The sequence below is a fragment of the Lissotriton helveticus genome, chromosome 8 (genome assembly GCF_964261635.1).
Source record: "Lissotriton helveticus chromosome 8, aLisHel1.1, whole genome shotgun sequence".
Classification (NCBI taxonomy): Eukaryota; Metazoa; Chordata; class Amphibia; order Caudata; family Salamandridae; genus Lissotriton; species Lissotriton helveticus.
Genome location: NC_136069.1, coordinates 415,487,607 through 415,510,000, shown reverse-complemented (window position 1 = coordinate 415,510,000; position 22,394 = coordinate 415,487,607). Strand labels below are relative to the sequence as shown.

The following is a 22,394-nucleotide window of genomic DNA, read 5'->3' as shown; positions in this document are numbered from 1 at the left end:
ATGATCTAGCAGAGAAAACATTGATAAAGCAATCAATATTGGTTACATGACACTAACAAAATAATAACATTATGAATGCATACCACAAAGAAAGACATTACAAAGTGATGTCTTAGGATGAATTGCCTTCAAAGCTCTGAGGTAGTGCTTGGGGACACACGTCAGTGCATGACTTGCGTCATAAAGTTGCTGCTCTGTTCACTCCCTCCCTGCTTCCTTCTCAGGCTGCTTACTACCCTCAATACTCTAGCATTGCACTTCCATTTACGTGAACCTTCAACCCATTTTGGCCAGAAACTGGTACAAAAGGAGAGTGGTCCCAGGATGCACATAGAAAGTATAGTAGAAGCAAGTAGGAAATTAAAGAACAAATAGAATCAAATGGAAAGTACGTTGTTGTTTAATCACAAAGTACCGCATGTTGAATTTTTTGCACACATAGCATAAATGCAGATACTGACATAATGTGGTGCCCAGAACAAGGGGAGGGTGGAAGGGTGAGGTGAGGGTGCAAGTGAGGAGGTAGTTCAAGGCAAGATAGTATAATACAATATAACGTCCATGAAGACCATAGCGTAAATTTCTTACTTGTTCATTTTGTATCCTGAGGTTTTCGTAGATTGCGTATCTCCTTCCTCCCCGCCAATCCATGAGATCTATTTGTAGCGTCATTTCTGTAAGTATAAAGATCGAATTTCCTTTAGCTCACCTACTTCAGTTATGAGTAATTTCCCTCGTTGATTGATTAGTTAAATTTAGTTAATTCCTTTCTAGATCCTTACCTCCTCCCAGGAGATCATGGATGTGATCGTTCCCGAGCCAGTATTCATCATTCTTGCCCTTGAATAGCCCAAACCCTTCCTTGTAGTCGGCCCATTTTCTAGAAAGACAAATTTCCAATTTAAAACCCGCCATAGCAACTTGTCCACTATGAGACATCTCAAAACGAAGCCAATTGTATTGTAGATTTATGGAAACAAATACCTTTGGCGGATTTTTTGCAAAAACTGTGCAGTTTGAATATTCCAAGACGCATTGACCAAATTACTAAATCACTTGTGGAAGATTTGAACATGACATAGATCTTGAAATTGGTAAATTTACGGATAGTGCATACATATATGGGGCGGGTTTAGGGTTGCACACAACTGACGGGAAAATGCAATCAATGCAAATGGTGCAGAACTAACTACGCTAAATTGGGATACTGCAGAGTGAGTGCAAGGGCTTCATTTTTGCCTATAGAATTCATTCCTTAAATAGTTATTACTACACAAGGTGATAGCCTGGGATATTGGCAACTGTGTTTGCCTCTTTAAAAACATCTCTGGCAGTTCCTTGCCTCTGAGGACATGAAAAGAAAAGCTATGTAAAGAAAACCCCTAAGTAACCCTCCCATTTTTCCCTCCACCAGCCCTTTCAATGTGAATTTACACCAAGCACTGCCCAGTCACTGACTAGGCCACTGGCATTAACAACAAATACAAATAAACAGCGTTGCAGTACTTTATCAGAAATCACCCAATTAGACAACGCAGAGTGAAGTGCATTAGTGCAAGAGTCATTCAAGAAGAAAATGCCCAGATCCAGCAGATATTGCTGACAAAGGTTTAGACTAGAGTGTTTAAAAGGTGGCAGTGTTTATAATCAATGACATCACCTGTCTTCTAGACTAGAAGACATTAGTGACCTACATGAGAATTTGAATACCACAACTCTATCATTCACGTTAAACAGAACCACAAAGCAAAGACAATGATGTTCAGTAAATAAGGAAGATATTTTTCTGGAGAACCCAAATTAGGAAAAGAAGATTTCAGTAAAATATGCCCTTCCACGTGTGTTTTGGAACAAGCTTTTGGAATAAATCCAGGGCTCAGTGGTAGAACTATCTGTTCTCCAGCAAAAATGTACAGTGTGTTGTTCAGTCGCGATCTAAGCACCTCATTACAGCAAGCTGATCTCAGTGCCACTGAACCATGTACAATGCATGCAGGAAGTCGAGAAAGTGAGGGTCCTATTCATAAAAGTACATTTGCACATTTAGATTTACTCACATGTAAACTTACTTCTGTGCTGAGATGTAAATATACACGTATGTGCTATTCACCATTTCCAAGTGCAACTTTTTACCAAAGTGTAGACATACATGTCACCACCCCTGATACCAGGGTTTGGAGACATCTAATTGTAAGTTCACGAGTGTAAATTTACAACTAGTAACTTTTATACATGAGTGAAGACCTCTCCCACTGTGGTGATATCTTTGCGGGACTATGAGGGAAAAAATATTTTAGAATTTCGTATTAACATAGAACTAATAAAATAAAATGTTAGTGCGTATTGCCTTTTTACATTATATATGTATGAAGTTATTAATTTAAATATTTTTATTTAATTTACAAATAATATTTCTTAAAGAATAATTTTTTTAAAACACCCATTTTTTTATTTAATATGTATTGAAATGTTGCTAAAAGTTATATGGTAAATTAAGTTACATTCTTTTTATTTTTATTAACAAAGTTTAACTTAATTTTTTTTTTAATTAAGTTTATTATTACATTTTAAAATAAATTATTTGTTTGATAATATATAATTTTTTTACATCAAACAATATACTGGGTAGTTAATTTTAGGGAGAAACATCCATTACATCGCAGTCATTACAACGCATTACCTTTACAACGCAACTGTTACAACACAACTGCCTTTACATCACATGCCATTACAAAGCATATCATAACAACGCATGCCATTACAACGCATTATAAGGTATGTAGCGGAGATTTTTTTGTTTTAGGGTGGATATGGGTTTTGGGGTACATGGGAATAGTAATTTCTATCCCTACACTATCCACACTTTCCCTACTGTTGCGCTTACTGGAGTGGGAATAGTAATTTTTACCCCTACACTATCTAACACTTACCCTACTGATGCACTCACTGGAGTGGGAATAGTATTTTTTACGCCTACACTATCCAACACTACTGTTGCCCTAAAATTATTATGCATTGTAATGGTATGCATTGTAATGGTATGTGTTGTAATGAATGAGTTGTAATGATAGTTTTAAAAAATCTGTTGTAATTGAATGCGTTGTAAAATCATGTGATGTATTTGTAGTTGCGATGTAACAATTGCGTTGTAAAAGCATGCATTGTAATTGTTTGCGTTGTAACGTCATATATTCATTTTTAGGACCATGTTTCCATATGCATCAAGTGGGGGTCAAGAAAAAGGGGGGATTCCAAAACGTGTCTTTTCCATTCATCAATAGGGAAACTGAACAGCAATACAGTAAAAACTGCTAAACGGAATTATACCAAATTTGGAAGACAGCTAGATCATGGTTGAGAAAAAACATTTTTGGGATTTGGTGTAAAGAGTGTACAAAGGCAACTTTAAAAGTTGTGTAGTACCATATCCCCATTTCGTGTTTTTAACTTAAATGAACAGAAGTGAAGCACACACATAGCATAGTATCAGGTCCACAAATGGCCCCGGTCCACCGCAGCTGTTGCCGTTTGAGTGGAGGGCGTAGACCTGATCACTTGCCCTGCCCTCGCTGTGACGCATTTCTGGGGCTTGGAGGAGGTGGGCTTACTTTGCCACTCCCCACCATTTAGCCCGAATGCTACCATGGACGTGCCGAAGGCTCGCCTAAGGCAAACCCGTCCGTGCCTGTACGCCACCAGGTGCCAGGATCCCTGGTCCTGGGTCTTCCCCCAGGTTAATTTACTCATGGGAAGGCTTGCTTGCTCTGCAATACAAAGAGCTGTGTGGGCACCATAAATGGCATTTTGACACTCCTGAGAAACAGTGCAATAAATGTGGGTTAAAAAAGTTGGGGGTCCTAGGTGTCCCCCCCCGAGATCTCAGGCTCAATTTATATAAATATATTCAGTCTCAATTGTAGGTCACTTGTAAAACATCATGGCAAAATATTTGACCTTCTACAAGACTCCACTCCAGACGTACTATTTCTGACGGAAACCTGGTTGACCACTGATTCAGTGGCGATTCCCGCCTTGGCTCTCCCTGCAGGCTGCAGGATTCTTACACAGAGCAGGCCTAGCAGGAGGGGGGAGGTCTAGCGGTTATATTTAAATCTGCCTTCCACTGTACACTGTCCTCCCAGACTATCCCAGACTGTGAGAGCGTCCTGTTTAAAATTACCATATCAAATAATTTTACCTTCACGGGGCTTCTTGTTTATTGTCCCCCAGGGCCAGCCAAGGCTTTCCAAGAAGTCTTAGTTCATACTGTATCTACTCTTGCATTAGAGTCTGCTAAATTGAACATCATAGGCGACCTGAATTTAAATCTGGAACGCCGGCATTACCAGGAAATTTCCAACTTCCTGGATGACCTGGATGCCTGCCAACTAATTCAGTTAGTGGAGGGACCATCACATTTGGCAGGTCACTTACTTGATCCGATATTTTCGAATCTTGAAACTCTGACAGTCAACACTCCCCTTCCTTTGATCTGGATGGACCATTTTCTTATTTTAATACTCCTCGGTATTGTAGGCGCCCCCTTGAGGACGCCTTGTCAGTCATCCATGACGCGCCCTTGGCACAAATTGGACAAGCCTACCTTTATATCTCCCTTAAACTTGTCTCGCCGAGATTGGCCAACTGATCTGGAGGTAGCCGATATAGGGGCTGGATTAACAATAAGCTTGACCACTGTATCCCGAAGAAACTGACTTGTGCTAAGCACATGCAAACGCACACATGGTACACTAAAACTGTGTTGGTGGAAAAGAAAAACTGTAAAATTTTGGAACGTGCCTGGAGGCGCCCTTACGATGCCACTGCTAAAAATATCAATAGAAAGGCAATTAAAGCCTGCCACAAATTAGTGCAAAAGACTAAAGCCTCGTTCTATGCCAATTCAATCCTGTCTAGTTCCAACCCCTCCAAAACTATTTTTTCTTTGATGAAAGATATGTTAAAATTCCCGACAGGAACCAGCGACACAATATCCACTAATACCCAATGTGAATCACTAGCAAGGTATTTCATTAATAAAGTTGAATTTATCTATAACGCACTTGACTTGAGGCGGGGGGCCTCGAAATCTCCGATTAACTCCACCTCTATAGACCTTCCTTACTCTCTGCAAGATCTCCCACCCATGTCTCTTAAAGACTTGGAGGTCCTGGCAGCTAAGGTCAAATCAGGTTCTCCTGACGATCCTATAAAACCAGACATCTTTAGGAAATTCTATGACTGTCTTATGGTTGAGGACAGAGAACTCAATAATAGATCGCTCCTGTCAACAGAGATCCCTAAGTCATAGAAGCATGCTAAGGTCATTCCACTGCTGAAAAAGCCCACATTAGACACATCGCTGCCGGAGAGCTTTCGGCCTATCTCTCTGCTCCCATATTTGGCCAAGATTATGGAGTTCTATGTTAACATCAATCTGACAAAATATTTAGAAGCAAATGAGATTCTAGACAGCTCGCAAAACGGGTCCGATCTAAACATGGTACGGAATCTGCTCTTCTGGTGGTTACAGAGCAGCTGTGGGCCACACAAGATGAAGGTAGCACTTATGCACTATTTCTACTTGACCTCAGTGCGGTCTTTGACGTGGTCTCCCACATGACTCTTCTCCAACGTTTAGGGGAGATAGGGGTTGAAGGCAAGGCCTTGGCCTGGTTTACACCCTTCTTATCTGAGCGCTCTTTTCAGGTCCATGCTTCCCCTTATCAATACAGTATCCACCCCCTTAGTTGTGGCGTTCCTCAAGGCTCTGCCTTGAGCCCCACATTGTTCAATGTGTATGTCCACCCACTGGGACTTATGGCCTAAGCTCTGAATATTAATATGGTATCTTACGCGGATGATACCCAGTTGGTATTCACTTTTTCCAACAATCCTGATCTGGACCAACTGAAATTTCGCGAGGATGTCCTGGCCATCTTTGACTGGATGGCAGACAATTATCTTGAAATTAATTCTGCTAAGACGGAGGTGCTCTTGGTAGGCTGTGATACTCATTAATGGGACTACCAATGGTGGCCCGTGGTTTTGGGTATCCCCCCCAACCGAAAACTGCAGTCAAGGACTTGGGGGTCCTGATCGATAACGCCCTCTCATTTGAGCCTCACACTAAAAAAGTGGCCAGTACTTGCTTTGGCCTCTTAAGTGGCCTAAAACCCATTCTGGTTTTTTTTTTTACGCCCCTACCCGCCAACTGATTGTTCAATCTGTAGTCCAATCACGCCTGGATTACTGTAATGGCCTTCTGCTTGCCGCAAACAAAAAAGTCATTAAAAGATTCCAGCGGGTACAGAATGCGGAGGCACGCATTCTTTTAGCCTTACCAAAGCACTGCCACACTTTCAATCTTCTTCACCGCCTTCATTGGATGCCAATCAAACAGAGAGTCCAGTTTAAAGCTCTCTGCACCATTCACAAGATTCTCCATGGCCAGGGTCCCCAAATTCTACAGGGACTGTGCACTTCATATGTTCCCTCGCGAACTCTGTGCTCTACTGACCTGTACCTGGCATGCACTCCTCGGGTGCTCAGGTGTCGAGCAGGGGAATGCTCCTTTAAGGCTCAGGCTCCTGTCTTATGGAACTCCATCCCACTGATGGCCCGGGGCACACAAGATCATTGGGCATTCAGGAAATTGATCAAAACGTGGCTTTTCTCTTCCATCTAGCCCTTATCCTCTCTGGCCTCTTGTCCGCTCGCGCTGGGATGCCCCATTGCTGGGGCAGCCATGCGCTCTATACAGGTGTCTAACATAACATAACATAAGACATGGCTACCTATTAAAATTCACTTTGCCGTTGCTGCGGCGCTGAAGAACAGTCCATCCGCCGCCGTCAGACATGTCACAGTACACCAGGAAAGGCTCCTTCTCTGGCCTGGGCCGGATACGGAAATAGCCACTCGTAGTTCTTCTGCTTTCAAACACCGTAGAACAATCTAAAGAGAGAACAATTGATGAAGTAATACAGCCAACACATACTCCGCAACATTAATAAAAAGTTGAATTGAGCCAAAGCAATGGATCTAAGGCGCTCTTGGTAGGCAACAGACTCAGGATTTGTACTTGCAAATGTTTTAAAATGACAACAAAGGAGAGAGAAAGGGTTTTACAGAGCCAACATCAGCGCAACTTCCCTACTCGTAACACAACGCACACAATAACAGGTACTTCCGTACAACGAAAAAGAATTAATTTACCTGAATGAGTATCTTGTGCGCCTCTTTTTTTTGGGTAAAAACTTTTTGTTTTCTAAAAAGGACTCAAACGCTTCTCCCTCAATATGAGTCATGCTCCAAATGAATTAAAAAGGATAAATTATATTTATTAAGGCTGAATCTTATCTTACACAAGGTTAAAAAATGGGTAAAGAGAATGGGATAAATGGTAGTTATTTGGTTGTTTCCTCATCTCCATAACAAGTCCAAAATATTTCTGCCATTCCTAGCATATGACAACATCACTAGGCTTTCATCAGAACCTAGGTGAACCTTCTTAGCAGTATGCAGTTTGAAATACCCTACTTGTCCTATCTAACTGGTGTATGTAAAGTTGTAATATGACCTATCTGTCAAAGTGATCCTGTTTCCTGGATTCTGTCCTAAAAACAGAGAAGCATGGTCTGCAAGCCACTGGAGGTTGGAGCCCACGTGTCACACCGTATAGGGTCTGTATTCCGGCGTTAGCACTTAGACAGATCCTCCAAGCCTCCACTTTTGCCCATTCTTAACACAATTTTATTTCCACTCGTAACCCTTTACACATCCACAAATGCTTTGTGTAAAAGCGATCCTTCTCACAGCAGGTAGCACTGGGGACATCTCCAAGCAGGAGCACCAACAACATGGACACAATGAAATGTGAGGTTTCTGCAGCTGGCTGTCATCAACATCCCTAAAGCAGTAATCAGGGATAGACAAAAGGGAAGGCATTTCCTAAAAACTTCTTCACCTTGAACAATAGAAACTGCAGTCCCATCCTTGGGCCCTAGCATCTATTAAAAGGCAGCACTCAGGAAGGAAAACCTAGCAGCCCCTTGCTAACAAAGTCTTCATTGACTTTTCAAAAGTAGCCTTGTCTCCAACCTCCGCACGTCAGTGTTTGGGTCTCCACCTTTCAGGAATGCAGTCTATATTATTTTACTGTGTGGGGAAGCTTTCCTCATCCTGCATCTTGTGCCATGCTAAACCAGGGGCATCCAAAATGAATACCACTGGCTTTAATAACCCCCACACACATGCACATATACACACACTCACACACACACACACACACACACACACACACACGCACACACACACACACTCTCTCTCTCTCTCCCCCCCCTCTCTCTCTCTTTCACTCACTCTTTCTCTCTCTCACTACCCTGCATGTGTCACAGGCTCACTGTACACGCACAAGTACTCGATTTACACAAGGATGTCAGCCGAAGTGCTGGATCTCACATAACACTTTATACAAGAGGGTCAGTAGGCCACGTCTTCCTTGACACACATAAAAAGGTCTGGTCACACTACATATTATGAAATATGGTAAACTGTCTCCACCGCTTTACGTGCTGAACCCAAAACAGGGACGCAGTCCACTGTTCAACATGAGGCATTGGTGTGCCTCTGAAGTTCACTGAAAAATCCTGGATCTCACATTGTCAGAAACAGGCTTAGGCCTCTCTGCACACGCATGATTAACATGCCAACAGGACCAATATTAAAGTCAGAATGTCAAAGTTGGGCACTCATGGCAGGGGAATACGAGCATATACCATGCAGGTGACATTGCTGTTCTACCTTTCCCATTGTTCAACCAAGGGGCTGATGTAAATTTCAGGCGACGGAGAAATTACCATCACCATGGCAAAGTAACTTTACTTTTGCCATGGCGAAGGTACTCAGCCTGTCATATTTAGAGATATCCACTGCCCCTACGGGCATCTCTTGCATTTCTAGGAACCACCACTATAGAGGTCACTGGAAATGTATTATAAGTTTGATGGATAGCTCCACCATCCATCTGTACATCAAACTTACAAGTTTTTTTATATTAAAAAATAAAGCTGAATTAATTTTTTTTAAATAAAAAGAACAATGACCCAATCGCTATGGGAGCAGTCTCTCATGGTGTGGGGGTAATTTAAAAGTTTTCACTGCCCTTTACTAACACTTTGTTCATGGCGGTGATGCACAGTGAAAACTGCCCATGCGCTGGCCCACTCTAAATGAGGCGGGCAGGCACATAATCAAACCTCCGATGGCCCTTACTCAGTTGGCCTGGAGAAGATGTGTGTAGGTGGCAGAGAAAGAATAATCTCTGCCGTTTCCACACTGAAGGTCCTCTTAACTCTAAACGAGGTGGGCAGACCTTCAGGTTGGTGGAAAAGGTACTCCATCGCAGTTATCAACATATAAATCAGGCCACAAGTAAGAAAAGGTTTCTCTTCCTCAAGATAGTATAACTCAAATGCTGTATCTTCTAACATCTTTGTTGCAGAGAGGGACAGCACAAATAAAAGGCTTGTTAAGACTCCTTGGAAATGTGGCATCCACAAAAAGGTTATAGGTAAACTGCATCCTGGACCCATTGGTCTCCATCTACACGAGAATATAGCATATACCCACAAACACCAATATCTCTTTGAGTCTCTCTAATGTCGTGGTGAAACAGACAGTCTTGTGAAGGGAGTATCCTTGCATATTCAAACTGTTAGCCCTAACAGATACTAAGAAGATTGGCTGGAATCTTAGTATGTGGGATATTTCTGCAAAGGGTCTGCGGTCTTTTTCATAAGTTCTATAATCCTCCAACAGGAGGGAACTGGCTACTATACTAAGACCCTATTGGTGTTGGTCCAACATTTGGTTTGGAAGCCCTTTCTTTTTAGTATAGATAATCAGATTTCAAGAGTGTACATAAATGTCCAGCCCGAAGCAAAGTCATTGATTCTAAAACAGGTGGCACAGAAAATGTTTAGTTTGACAGAGGTCCATCTCATTTCTCTGTCACAAGTTCATCTCCCGGCAGGGAGAGTGGGCCTGCCACCCCCCTCAGTTACCAATTTCCATCTTCTGTCCACTTCTGTCTCCATCAGAACATTTTTCTTCAAAATTTCATAGGAGGGCAAGTACTCCACTGGATCTTTTTGCCATTCCATAAAACACTTCTGCTCTGTTCATCAGCACAATGTTTCCAGGCTCGGGAAGTGGGCTTGGGCGCTTTCTCTCCTCTGACCTTACTGATTCTGGTTGTGTACTAACAAAGTTTCAGATGGAGCTGAGTTTGTCCTGATATTACCAATTTAGCCCAGACATCCATTGTTTCTTCTTCTTGCTCTAGAGAAGGAACCTCCATGGGTGTACCAATATGTCTCTTCTACCTCTCAAAATCCTAGATCAACCTCAACTATGGGTTTGGAATATGAGAATCGTTGCTCACAGCAGTTAGGATTTTAAAGGGAAGTTGCTTTAATATACAACATTGAAATCCTATGAAAAACATAGACAACAGTTTTCTTCCTGTTCTTCTTAAAGATTATAACCAGAGAACTGTGATCTTTTCTACACTCTTGATTTTGAAAAAGAAAATTTTTAATGGACTTGTCAGTGTCCACGCTAAGGGTGCAATGGGTAGTTGCTAAGACTTTCAGATATTCTATTTGAGTTCTATCTTCTATTGCATATTTAGCATCATGGCTTTGGCACAGTTTTCCATGTGCTAAACAGTTATGCACTCTACAAACACTCCATGGGATTTACCTTTAGTTTAAAGAGCTTTGCAAAAAGAGCTTTCTGATCTTCCCTCTTTCATTATTTTTGACTAATTGTTGCACAGTTCTTTTTCAGTTAGTTTATCCTTAGCCCACAGAGTAGGAGAGGGACTTTTCTATGCCATGAGCCATATTTATTTTACATGATAAAGTGATTTTGTGGTCTGGATCATCTTTCAGACCCAAGGTAGGTTCTGATTTCCATCTCTCCCATGAGTTGGCAATTCAAGTACTTTGTCCTAATCCAGTTTCTGATGTAGATTCCTTGGTAACCTGTTTAAACATATGTAGGGCTCAATCAAGTTACTGAGACTATATTTCATTTTTGTTTAAAAAAACAAAAAAAGTCAAATTTTTACTTTTTAATCCATCAGGAAAAAGATTCCTTTTTTTTTTTTTTATAAATATTTTTATTGACAATTTTTACATAATTAATTAATGCATTCCCCCCCCTCCCCGCCCCCCCTTTCCCTGACCAAGAGCATGTCGAGGAAAAAAGAAAAAATATAGATACATAGATAAATTAGTAAGCCACTAAATACAAACATACAATAGAAATTAATCCGGAATGTGCTATATGAATCCAAAGAGGTATACGTGTACTTAATACCAAATACTTATTATATACATACACCATCAGTTGGTCTAAGCTTCGTTATAGGGATACAAAGTAATATATATGTAAATAGTATTATAATCCAAGATGTGCTATAAAGATAAAAAGAGGTACACATGTGTATACTACTATATGCTTATTATATACATACAACATCAGTTAATTTTCACTGTGCTATAGGAGTACAAAGAAATATATATGTAAATAATACTATATACGCTAAATGCAATCAAGTATGTCTCTGGATCCACAATAGCATTGGTGACCAAATCCGCATGCCCATTAATCTTTTTTTAACGCCTTTGTTTTTATAAATTGCAACCTCCAGACTACAGGTGGCTAATAACATAGCCCTCCATTGTTGAAATGCCGGTGGCTCTGGATCTAACCATGCTGATGCAATTGTAAGTCGAAGTATTGCCATGGCCACAAATATTAGCCCCTGAGTGTTTGTCTGCAATTCCCGATTTGCTACACCAAGCATTATTTCTTCAGTTGAGATTTCTATTCTTGTTTCACAGACCTCTGATAAGAATTCCGAGATATCATTAATCAGCTTAGTAAGAGTGTTACATGTAGCAAATATATGGATAATATCGGCCCCATATAGTGCACAACGAAGGCATGTTGTTCCCTTCCCTGTTCCCCATTTAGTAATCTTCTTAGGGGTATAATAAAGGCAGGAGAAGGTTTTGTAAAATTGTGCCTGTAGCTTTATTGACATCAATGAATTCAAAGCTAAGTCGTATGCCATGCGGGGGATATTTGACTGTACTTCTAGTTGTTCCTGCCACATTGCGCATTGTTTCTCCATATCATCTAGGGCCATTACATTAAAATATTCATAGATTTCCCCGATCCTTGGAGTGTCTTTGTTTCTGCATAAATTATCAATCAATTGATTATTCAGGAATTTCTCCCGACCACCAGTTTTCTTTGTTAGAAAATCTCTAACTTGCAAGAACTTAAAAAAATCCCTATGGCTGATATTATATTCCTCATGTAGATCCTCAAACATCTTGAGGCAGCCTTGTTTATAAAAGCAGCCCAGTTGCACCATCCCCGCTGATACCCATCTGTTTATACAGGTATCATGAAATATTAGTGGTAGATCATTATTACTATTCATTGGTGTGTAATATGAAAATCGCCCGAGCCCCAACACCTTGTGAATACCACTCCATGCTTTATATGCCCCTCTGATAGTCTTAAAATAATTATCATTTGTATGTCGCCAAAAGCAGCCGGCACAATCTTCTCCTAATAGAAGTTCTTGAGGAGACGGGATCTCTTGACTATTGCTACCATTCGAGATCAAGTAGGCACAGTATTTTATAACAGTGGCCCAGTAATACAATTTGAAGTTCGGTAGGGATAGACCTCCCTTTTCCTTCGGTAGTGTCAATTTTTTAAGAGCTCGACGTGGTTTCTTATATCCCCAAATAAAGCTTGAAAGCATGGAGTCGATAGTCGCAAAGATTTTGGGGGGGAATTCGAGGCAGATGGTCCTAAAGAAATATAAAAATCGAGGCAAAAAAACCATCTTAATCAAGTTACAACGGCCCCCTATAGTTAGATGTAGATTATCCAATCGGATCATTTCCTTCTTTGTTCGGGAAATCAGAGGTTTTAAGTTAATATCGACAATGTTTGTGATTTTTGCACTTATTGTTACCCCTAGGTATACGGCCTCCTCAGTCACTCTTGGATCATCCATCACAATCTTGTTATTTAACACGATTTGAGTTTTATTAGAATTCAGTTTGTATCCAGACACCAATCCAAATAAGTATGCCTCTTCTTCTATCACCGGCATAGCTATACTGGGATCGCTGGTGACAAGCGCGATATCATCGGCATATGCCAATGTTTTAGTATTATGCCTACGTATTGTGATTGGTGATATATATATACAGTTATCCAACCATCGAATAAATGGATCGATATATATTGCAAATAAAAGCGGTGAGCAGGGGCATCCCTGCCTGGTTCCTCTTGTGATTGCAAAGTTTTCAGATAGGAGCCCATTAACAAATACTCTAGCACTCGGTTTATTATAAAGTCCTCGAGCAGCCGTAATAAATTTGTCGTTGATTCCACTATAGAACATTGCCGTCCATAAAAATCTCCAGGAGACCCTATCGAAGGCTTTCTCTGCGTCGAGAAGTATAAGCGCCATAGGGTCTCCTGAAGATTCTGCATAGTCGAATAACGAGATCACCCTTTGAACATGGTCCATTGTTGACCTTCCTGGTATGAATCCATGTTGTTGTTTGGATACTTTTTTATCTATTATCGGTGCCAATCTGGTCGCCAAGAGTTTCGAATAGATTTTTGAGTCCCCATTAATTAGAGTGATTGGACGATAAGAGCCTAATTCGAGTGAATTTTTTTTTTTTTTCAAGAAGACCACAATTTTGGCCTCTGACCAGGAGGGAGGAGGAGTACCTCCTAGAAATATGTGTGCAAACAAAGTCGTCAATATTGTTTGTAATTGATCTGCAAATTTCAAATAGAACTCAGATGGTATCCCATCCAGTCCCGCTGCTTTTCCGCTTTTTAATGCGTTTAAGGATAGCAGGATCTCATCCCAATTCGGTAATCCATCCAGCAATTCCTGGTCATTCTTCTCAAATCTAGGTCCTCGGTTTCCATCTAAATACTGATCTGGATCCTCCAATCCATTTATAGGTTCGGTATATAGCTCTTGATAAAATCTCTGAAATGCAGCCCTTACCTCATCTGGTTCTGATTTTAAGCCTAGTCTTGGGTCATGAATTTCTCTAATGGTGCTTGCTGATGTCTCTTCTCTAATACGTACCGCTAACTGATGCCCAACCATTTCACTCAACTCGTATATATTTTCCTTGTTTACTGCTGCCTTAATGATAGCTTTTTCAACTATTAATTCTGTAATAAAAATTTTTGCAATGGCTACCTGCGCTAATGCACTTTCTAGCCCATGACCTTGTTGAGCAGCAGCAATCAAATTTTCTTCGGCTTTACCTAGATTATAATGTAAAGCAGCCAGATGGGATTTCCCTTCCTTGTTAACTCGCAGAGAGAATTGTAATGTCTCTCCTCTTATACCCGCTTTAAGTGCGTCCAAAACTATTTCTATAGATGTACTTTCAAGATTGTCTGCAATGAAGCCGGGAATCCACGCCTTCATATGTTTACAATACTTTTCTTTCATTAGCAGGGCTCTTTCAAACGTCCAGCTCTTGATTGGATAGTTCTTCGGAGTGCATGATAGCTTTAAAATTAGGGGGTTATGGTCTGATAATAGTCGTGGTAGTTTATCTATCATGCATACATTTTTAAGCGAATTAGATATAAGCATATAGTCGAGTCTTGCATGTCGCGAATGTGGATATGAATAAAATGTGAAACCGGGATCTCCCCAGTGATTATATTGCCACGCATCTATTAAACTATGTACCACACATAAATCTTTTAGTGCCCGAAAAACTCTTGGTTTTCTACCATTGTATTTAAAATCCGGTCTGGTTGTCCAGTCCCCGGGGAGATGTAGATTAAGATCCCCACATACTATAATGGGTAGCGGCCAATGAGCGAGCTCATTGGAGCCTTTATTAGTATCTCTGGTTCATCAAAGACACTCCCATATATAGTACAAATTGTTATTTTATTTTGACCTTTATTATACTTGCATTCGGCAATTGCCCATCTCCCAAGTTTATCGGACAGTACTCTATCAAATTGGAGCCCCCCACCTTTTGCTAGGATTGCCACCCCCTTTGATCGGACTCCCTGTGTAGTAGCAGTAATGAGATTATATCCTAATGACTTTAGTAAGTAGTGCTGAGAACCTTCGATATGAGTTTCTTGTATGCAGGCGATATTAGCCTCCATTAGTTGTAATCCGATTGCCACCTTCTGTCTTTTTTTGATATCGTTGAGTCCGCATATATTTAAAGAAACAATTTTTACCTTAGCCATACTAAATTAGAATTATTGCCATCATTCTCTTATCATATCCAAATCTTTGTTTCATAATTATTAAGCGATTGTCTGTGGCTACAATAGTGCGGTATTTATTACCCTTCATGTGATTGACATTCCTTGGTCCTAAGCTCCCACCCCCTTTCCCCCCGTCCCCCCCTGAGTTCCCCCCACCCTCCCCTTCCCTTACCATCCCATGAGGCATCCTAGGTCCCGGGTCCTAGGTGTGGGCGCCCGTATGGTCTGATCGCCAGGTTGAACACCGTTGCCCGGACAGATTTATTCTAAAAAAAAAAAGGAAAGTATAATTGACCACAACCTCTATACCAGTGCAGTTTTTCATTCATCGTATTCATTTAAGCCTAACCTCCCATTATGCCCGACATATTTATCCATTCTAGTACTCCCCCATAGATTCCCAAAGTGTTCATTTTTCATGTGCTGCTCCTTTACATGTTATTATTATTTCCCCGCATTTCGGGTCTCCATCGCTGAAATTTCCCTTAAGTATTCTTCGGCTTGTATTTCACTCATAAAGCTTCTGGTTGAGCCTTTAAATATGATTTTCAACCGTGCCGGATTCTGTAAGAAAACCTTAGCACCAATTTTTTCAAATGGTGCAAATAGTTGGCGCATTTTCCACCTACGCTCTACGGTAGCATGTGCAAAATCAGGCCAAGCAAAGAATTTGAACCCTTTATATTCCCTTTGGCTTGTGGGTCTTGCAAGATCGTAGATTGCTTTCCTAAGAAGAAAATTTCCAAAGTAGATCAGCATAGCCCTAGGATATTGGCGTGTTTTGTGAGCATGTTTCGGTTGAGTCAAAGGGAAGCGGTGAACACGCTGAACCTCTCTATCCAGGTCCCAGGCCTCCAATTCCGGGAATGCGGATTTAATTAATGTAATCATGGACCCTCTGGGATCATTTCCTTCAAAATTTTCTGGGATACCAAGGAATCTTAGATTGTTCCGTCTGGATCTATTCTCGTGATCCTCAACTTTTGCCATAAGATCTTTGATTATTCCCTCATGTTCTTTTTCTGTCTTTTGCAATTTAATGACATCTGTTTCCAGGTTTTCAGTTCGAGTTTCTACAGTGGCCATTCTCTCCGAGATCTCCGTGCAAATATTTTTGACTTTTTTTACTGTACATTGCAGTTTGTCAATGGCTACCCGATTCCTTTGGCTATCTTTTTTGACGTCCTTATGAAAGCTCTTTATTGAGCTCAAAACATCGCTTAGTGAAGGTTCACTCATCAATCCAGACCCACAGTCGTTTACTATAGTTTCTTGACCTCCTTCTTCTATCTCAGTCTGGCTACATTTCTGACGATGTGCTTCTCCCAATGATTTTATGATCGGGCTTTTTCGAGGAAGATTTGTTCTAGTTCTGCCATGATCAGTGTTAGTGCCTGGGTCTGTAGTCTCTTCGTTAAAGATGTTGCATTCATGTTTGCTTTTTATCCTCTTTTTTTCCCTAGTTTTTTCCTTGGATTTGTTTCACATATTTTCCTCAAGTCATGGGATCCAGAAGATGAAGTCTCCACTTGTGGTCCTATACTGGCTTTGCTTGAGTCACTTTGTTCACTTAATTCGCTAGAAATAGACATCCCTGTTTGATACATATCTGAATCTGAATCTGAATCTTCATCAGAGTAAGTTTTATTTTCTGGATGTATACTTTGCCCTTGTAGTAGCATCTTGCTTAGATCAGATTGCTCCTTTTGGTTGGTCATTATTGTTTTTATTTTAATAGGTGCCCTAGGTCCTTCAATGGTCCCGCTTGGAGTTGCGAGCTGCTTGGCGATATTTGCAACTTGGATGACGTTTCCCTCTCTTTCGATGCTCTCTGGGGGCATACCAGGGCTAGCTACACAGAGTAGGAGAGGGACTTTTCTATGCCATGAGCCATATTTATTTTACATGATAAAGTGATTTTGTGGTCTGGATCATCTTTCAGACCCAAGGTAGGTTCTGATTTCCATCTCTCCCATGAGTTGGCAATTCAAGTACTTTGTCCTAATCCAGTTTCTGATGTAGATTCCTTGGTAACCTGTTTAAACATATGTAGGGCTCAATCAAGTTACTGAGACTATATTTCATTTTTGTTTAAAAAAACAAAAAAAGTCACATTTTGACTTTTTAATCCATCAGGAAAAAGATTCCAATGGCAAATACTTAAGCAGATGGATAAGTCTACCTCATACAAAAGCATATTTATTGTTGGAGGTCCCTCTTCCAGGTCCTGTTCAGGAAAGATCTACCAAGGTGTGGCTGCTTTCTTGGCAGAATTAAAAACTGCTTCTTTAAACATGTGTTGCACAGCTACTTGGTCTGTTCCAGAGACATCTGATAGTCTTATTTGCAAGACATATTATATTTGCAAGACACATGGTAAGTCAATATAAGGTTTTGGTTGCAGGCCCCATTCAACTGCTTTTGGCTTAAGTATTTTGAAAGCTCTTCCCAATTGAAGTATGCCTCAATATATTGCCACAGTGCCATAGTTAACATTTTTAATGTGATTGTGTTTCATACATATATTTGAGCAATATAATAGCTTGATAACTCATCACTTGTTAGAATTGAACCGAGGAAGGGAGATAAGTTGGAAAAGTTATACAAACTTACTACTGATCTTCATTAGATCATGTCTTGACTTCCTCTTCCCAGTTATCAGATCCTCTACGTCCCCCTCAGCTTTGACCTCCTTGTGTGCTTGGTATTGCAGGAAGTGTCAAAGGTTCAGGCAGGAAGCTGAAGTCAAAGGAGGGGATTTGTTTAAAGTATAAATGTGAGAACAGATGAGGAAGTCATGACTCAATGTAATGAAGATTACTGGTAACCCCTAAAAAGGCTAAATCGCCCAAATCCAGGCTGGATTAAACAAACACATTGGTTTCCACAAACGTCAGGGCAAAACAAAGAATAAAAGAATATTATTCTCAGTACCTATGGAATGTAAAATCAGCCCTTAGATGTTACTGACATCTACTGCAATAGAGAGAGGTCAGTGGGTTGGCTGGTAAATAGCTCCCATTGTGCTGGGCCAAAGAACATCATCCCAAATTTTCGATTCATCTTTTTGTCTCCATGAGTTTCATTTTTGATGTGTAGAGCTTTAATAATGTTTGCTTATATAACAAAGCCTCACTTGACTGATTGTGTCAGACAGGTGACTGCATCCTGATTCTTACATGAGATGCTGAAAGATGTCTGTGTGTCGCTTGCAAACTTATAAAACTTGAGGTCAGACCAATGCACTAGGCAAGCTGGAATTAAACAAATATGGAAGGAAGAGCACAGGCAAGAGTGATGTGCCTTGGGGAACTCCTTAACCAACAGCTTGGAAACTGACCTACAAGGTCCTGGTTGCTTTGCCTGTGTTCTAATAAGGAGCCAAGATTGTATACACTATCAGGCTCAGTCCTGGACCGTTACACTACAATACAAGCACTTTACTCGTCCCGCCACCGGACTAATCTCGGACCCTTGACATTCGACTTTGCCAGTCCTGTTCAGACTCCTTCCCTGCCCTGTTGACATCGACACCCCTACTGCTATTGAAATCATCCCTAGACTGCAGCCCCGCCTCGTATAGACTGCCTCCATGAACGCGGACTAGATGAAATAATTTGCCGCCCAGCCACTCCGGATTTACTCACTACAGCAGGTCCAGACTCATGGTTTCCTGCTTCCGCCCTCCCCCCATGGTCTTCTCTGCCACAGTGACAGTAGAGCACTTTCCAAGAATTTTGAAACCATCGTCCTGATGATGCGACAACCAAAGGGTCATTTTTAAACCATGAAATTGTACATATAACTGTACATACCTTTGTTTGACGCCCAATTTATTGTCTTTTCATTGTTTTCTTCACCGCCTCACGTTGTTCCTTAATCACTTGTGTAACTGCGCCGTTCACTCACTACAACACTTCCAGTGCACAATTGGTTGTTATGGTTACTGCAATCAAGTTGTAATATAGTGCCTCTATATTAAAATAACAACCCTTCCACCTGACTTGGTCTCCCTTATCCTTGTTGTCCCTGTGCTATGTGATTGATGCACTCTATGAACAGTCCCCCAGTATGATATTCCAGTTGAGACATTGTTCCATTGTAATAATACTTACCCTGTCTCAGCTGGGTCAACGGGTATACTCCTGTTGCTCTTTACTTGCTTTGGAGCTAGGCAGCTAAATTTAGCACCAGCGCAGGGGGAATGCAGGGCTGCACCATATTCTAGTAAATATGGTGCGGCCCTGGGTTTCTAACGTGATGAACTGTGTCGTTAGCCTTCTTGGCTTAACGACACAACTCGCCACTTTCTTGTAAATATGCCCCCTTGTCTAAAAAAAATAATAATAATTAAACTCACGTTCTCAGTAAATGGTCAGAGAAATTGGAATGAGCTTTCCCCTCATATATTATTAAAATCTAAATTGAAGAACCCCCTACTGCACCCTGTGGATTTCTCACACTCTGATATTCTACGAATGTCTCCCTGACAATGCTTGACAGCCATGTATTACACTCCATATCTACCGATTTGTATTTTATACTGAAGAGTATATTGTGTGTGTTGTTACTATGTTATTACCAGAGATTATGAGGTAGTTCTACATCTAGTATTTTTTTTAAACTTTTTATTGTGCAAAACGTAAACAGGAAAAAATTTACAAGTGTCAGCTATGCATTGAATTAAAATTGTCAGCTTTCCTCAGTAATAAATTAGATGATAAACAATAAAAAGAGAATCGAAAAGAGGAGCACAAATGTGAAAAGAAAATAGAGGCAAGCAGCCTACAAAGAGAAATAAAAGAGATGAAGGAGGGACTGACCTATAACCCTGGTTACCTAGTAAACAGACCAATGACCCAAAAACCTTGAGCTTGTTAGGTGGCGTGTTAAATAAATTGCTTCATACACAATTAAAATTCGGAGGCAGAGTGGCAATCTACTTGAAGGCAAGAGTTGGGAAGGGTCAAAGAGCAGAGATGGAGTGCTGGACACAGGGCAAGGAGCAAATAGTGGGGAAATTATACTATTGTTCAATGCTTACAGGGGTTTTGATTTTCGCAGACGATTAAGGGAATGATGAATGATGAATGCTATTAAATCCCATGATATTGAAATAACAAAGTCTTGATGTCTTTATGAAATGGTAGATGGTCATCAATAAGGCAAAAGGCTTATTGTGACTTGTTCCATTGTCTGGTCCCTGAGCAGGAGAAAGAGCTGCGACCAGATCTTACTTTTCTTTGTCTAGGAACCTGCAGTAGGCAAAGTGAGGAAGACCCAAGAGTTAGTCTAGGACACAAGAGGACCTCATTGCTCCACCAGCAGTGCACCAGAAGCCAAGTGGTGTAAAAAGGGGCGTGGCCTCGGACCACATCTCTGTAACGCAGCTCTGTGGCGCTTACTGGAGGTACCTGGTAGACTACTGGCCACCAGGGACCTTCATGATTCAAGGCAACTTAAAAGGGATGACATTCAGGAGCCGGCCCTGGGGGGTGGCAGTCCCCAGGGCCACCGAGGGCTTCAGGAAGGGGCCTGCGCGGCCACCCTCCCAACGTGCTTGAAGCCCCCGGGGAGGTGGTGGTCCCCGGGGCATGTGGGGGAGCTCGTGCCCTCCCCACACATTTTTTTTTTAAACAAAGCCTGGGAAGGTGGCGGTCCCCGGGGCTGTTTGCCTTTTGGGCAATGCAAACGCAGCATTATGCATGGAAAGGAGAAAGAGTATTTTAATGAAAATTGATCCAAAATTAGCTGATTTGGCTACAAAAGAGCTTGGAGAAAAGAGTCAGGCTATGTTATTTGGAGAAGAATTTGTGAGAGATATGGGAAAATATGTAGGAACATTTAATTCCATACAGAAAGCTCAAAGAGATATTAGGAAGGTTTTTGGCTCAGCCAGGCGGATGCAGGGTCGATTCCCCGGCCGAGGTCGAGGAATATCTCGTGGTTCATTCACAAGAGGATACAGACCCTACAACTATGGATATGGGTACAGTTCAAGAGGTGAACATGGGGATTACTTCCCACAAAGACAGAGGTCAAGAGCAAGGGGAATGCGTTCAGATCAAAGAGGAAGAAGTTCCTCAGGTAAGGTTAAACATAGACCATATTTCTACCCTAGTAAAATTGGGTGGCAGACTAGCCCATTTTGTTATGAGGTGGAAAGAGATTACTCAAGATCCTTGGGTTTTACAAACTGTGGCAGGTTATCAAATAGATTTTGTGGAACAACCAAGACAGGAAATGATTCCAAATATGTTAAGATTTTCAAAGGATGTAGAAGAGATGGTGTCTCTGGAGATAATTGCATTGGAAGAGAAAGGTGCGATAGAGTCGGCAAGAGCAGTAAGAGGTTGTTTTGTGAGCAACATCTTTCTAGTAGAGAAGAAAGACAAGAAGATGAGACCAGTAATAAACTTGAGAGAGTTGAACGATTGGGTTTGTTACAACCATTTCAAAATAGAGGGGATCCATCTGTTAAGAGATGTATTGAGGAAAGGAGATTGGATGACGAGGCTAGATCTGAAAGATGCTTACCTGTTGATTCCTGTTTGTGTCGAACAAAGGGACTTACTCCAATTAAGGTGGAAGGGGAGACATTGGAGATTCAAGAGTCTTCTGTTTGGTCTCACGTTGGCCCCATGGTGCTTTACGAAGGTAATGAGGCCAGTGGTAGGATGGTTGAGATCAAGGGGCATATGACTAATAGTGTATTTGGACGACATTTTGATTATGGCGGAGGAAAGGCATTTGGTTCAGGAACAGATGGAGTTCACAATGAAGGTTTTGGAAGATTTGTAGTGAACAGAGAGAAGTCCTGTGTGGAACCGGCACAGAAGATTCAGTTGTTAGATTTTCAGATTTTGACGTTGGAATGTATGTTGAAGTTGCCTATGGAGACAGTGAAGAAAATTCGGAGAGAAGTGAAGAGAGTGAAGGAAACAGAGTGGATAACGTTGAGACAATTAGCAAGATTATTAGGTCTGTTGTCAGCATCAATACAAGCGATATTTCCA

At 41.1% G+C, this 22,394-nt stretch overlaps 1 protein-coding gene across 1 annotated transcript in view; it reads right to left on the bottom strand.

The window, feature by feature from the left end:
• The window catches only part of LOC144771663 (fibrinogen-like protein 1), a 186,908-nt gene that overhangs the window by 54,409 nt on the left and 110,105 nt on the right, over positions 1 to 22,394 (bottom strand). The window contains exons 4-6 of the mRNA XM_078656014.1: positions 6,798 to 6,957; positions 783 to 880; positions 589 to 674 (exon numbers count right to left, since the gene is read on the bottom strand). Coding sequence (XP_078512140.1) covers positions 589 to 674; positions 783 to 880; positions 6,798 to 6,957 — 344 coding nt within the window. The remainder of the gene's footprint in view (positions 1 to 588; positions 675 to 782; positions 881 to 6,797; positions 6,958 to 22,394) is intronic.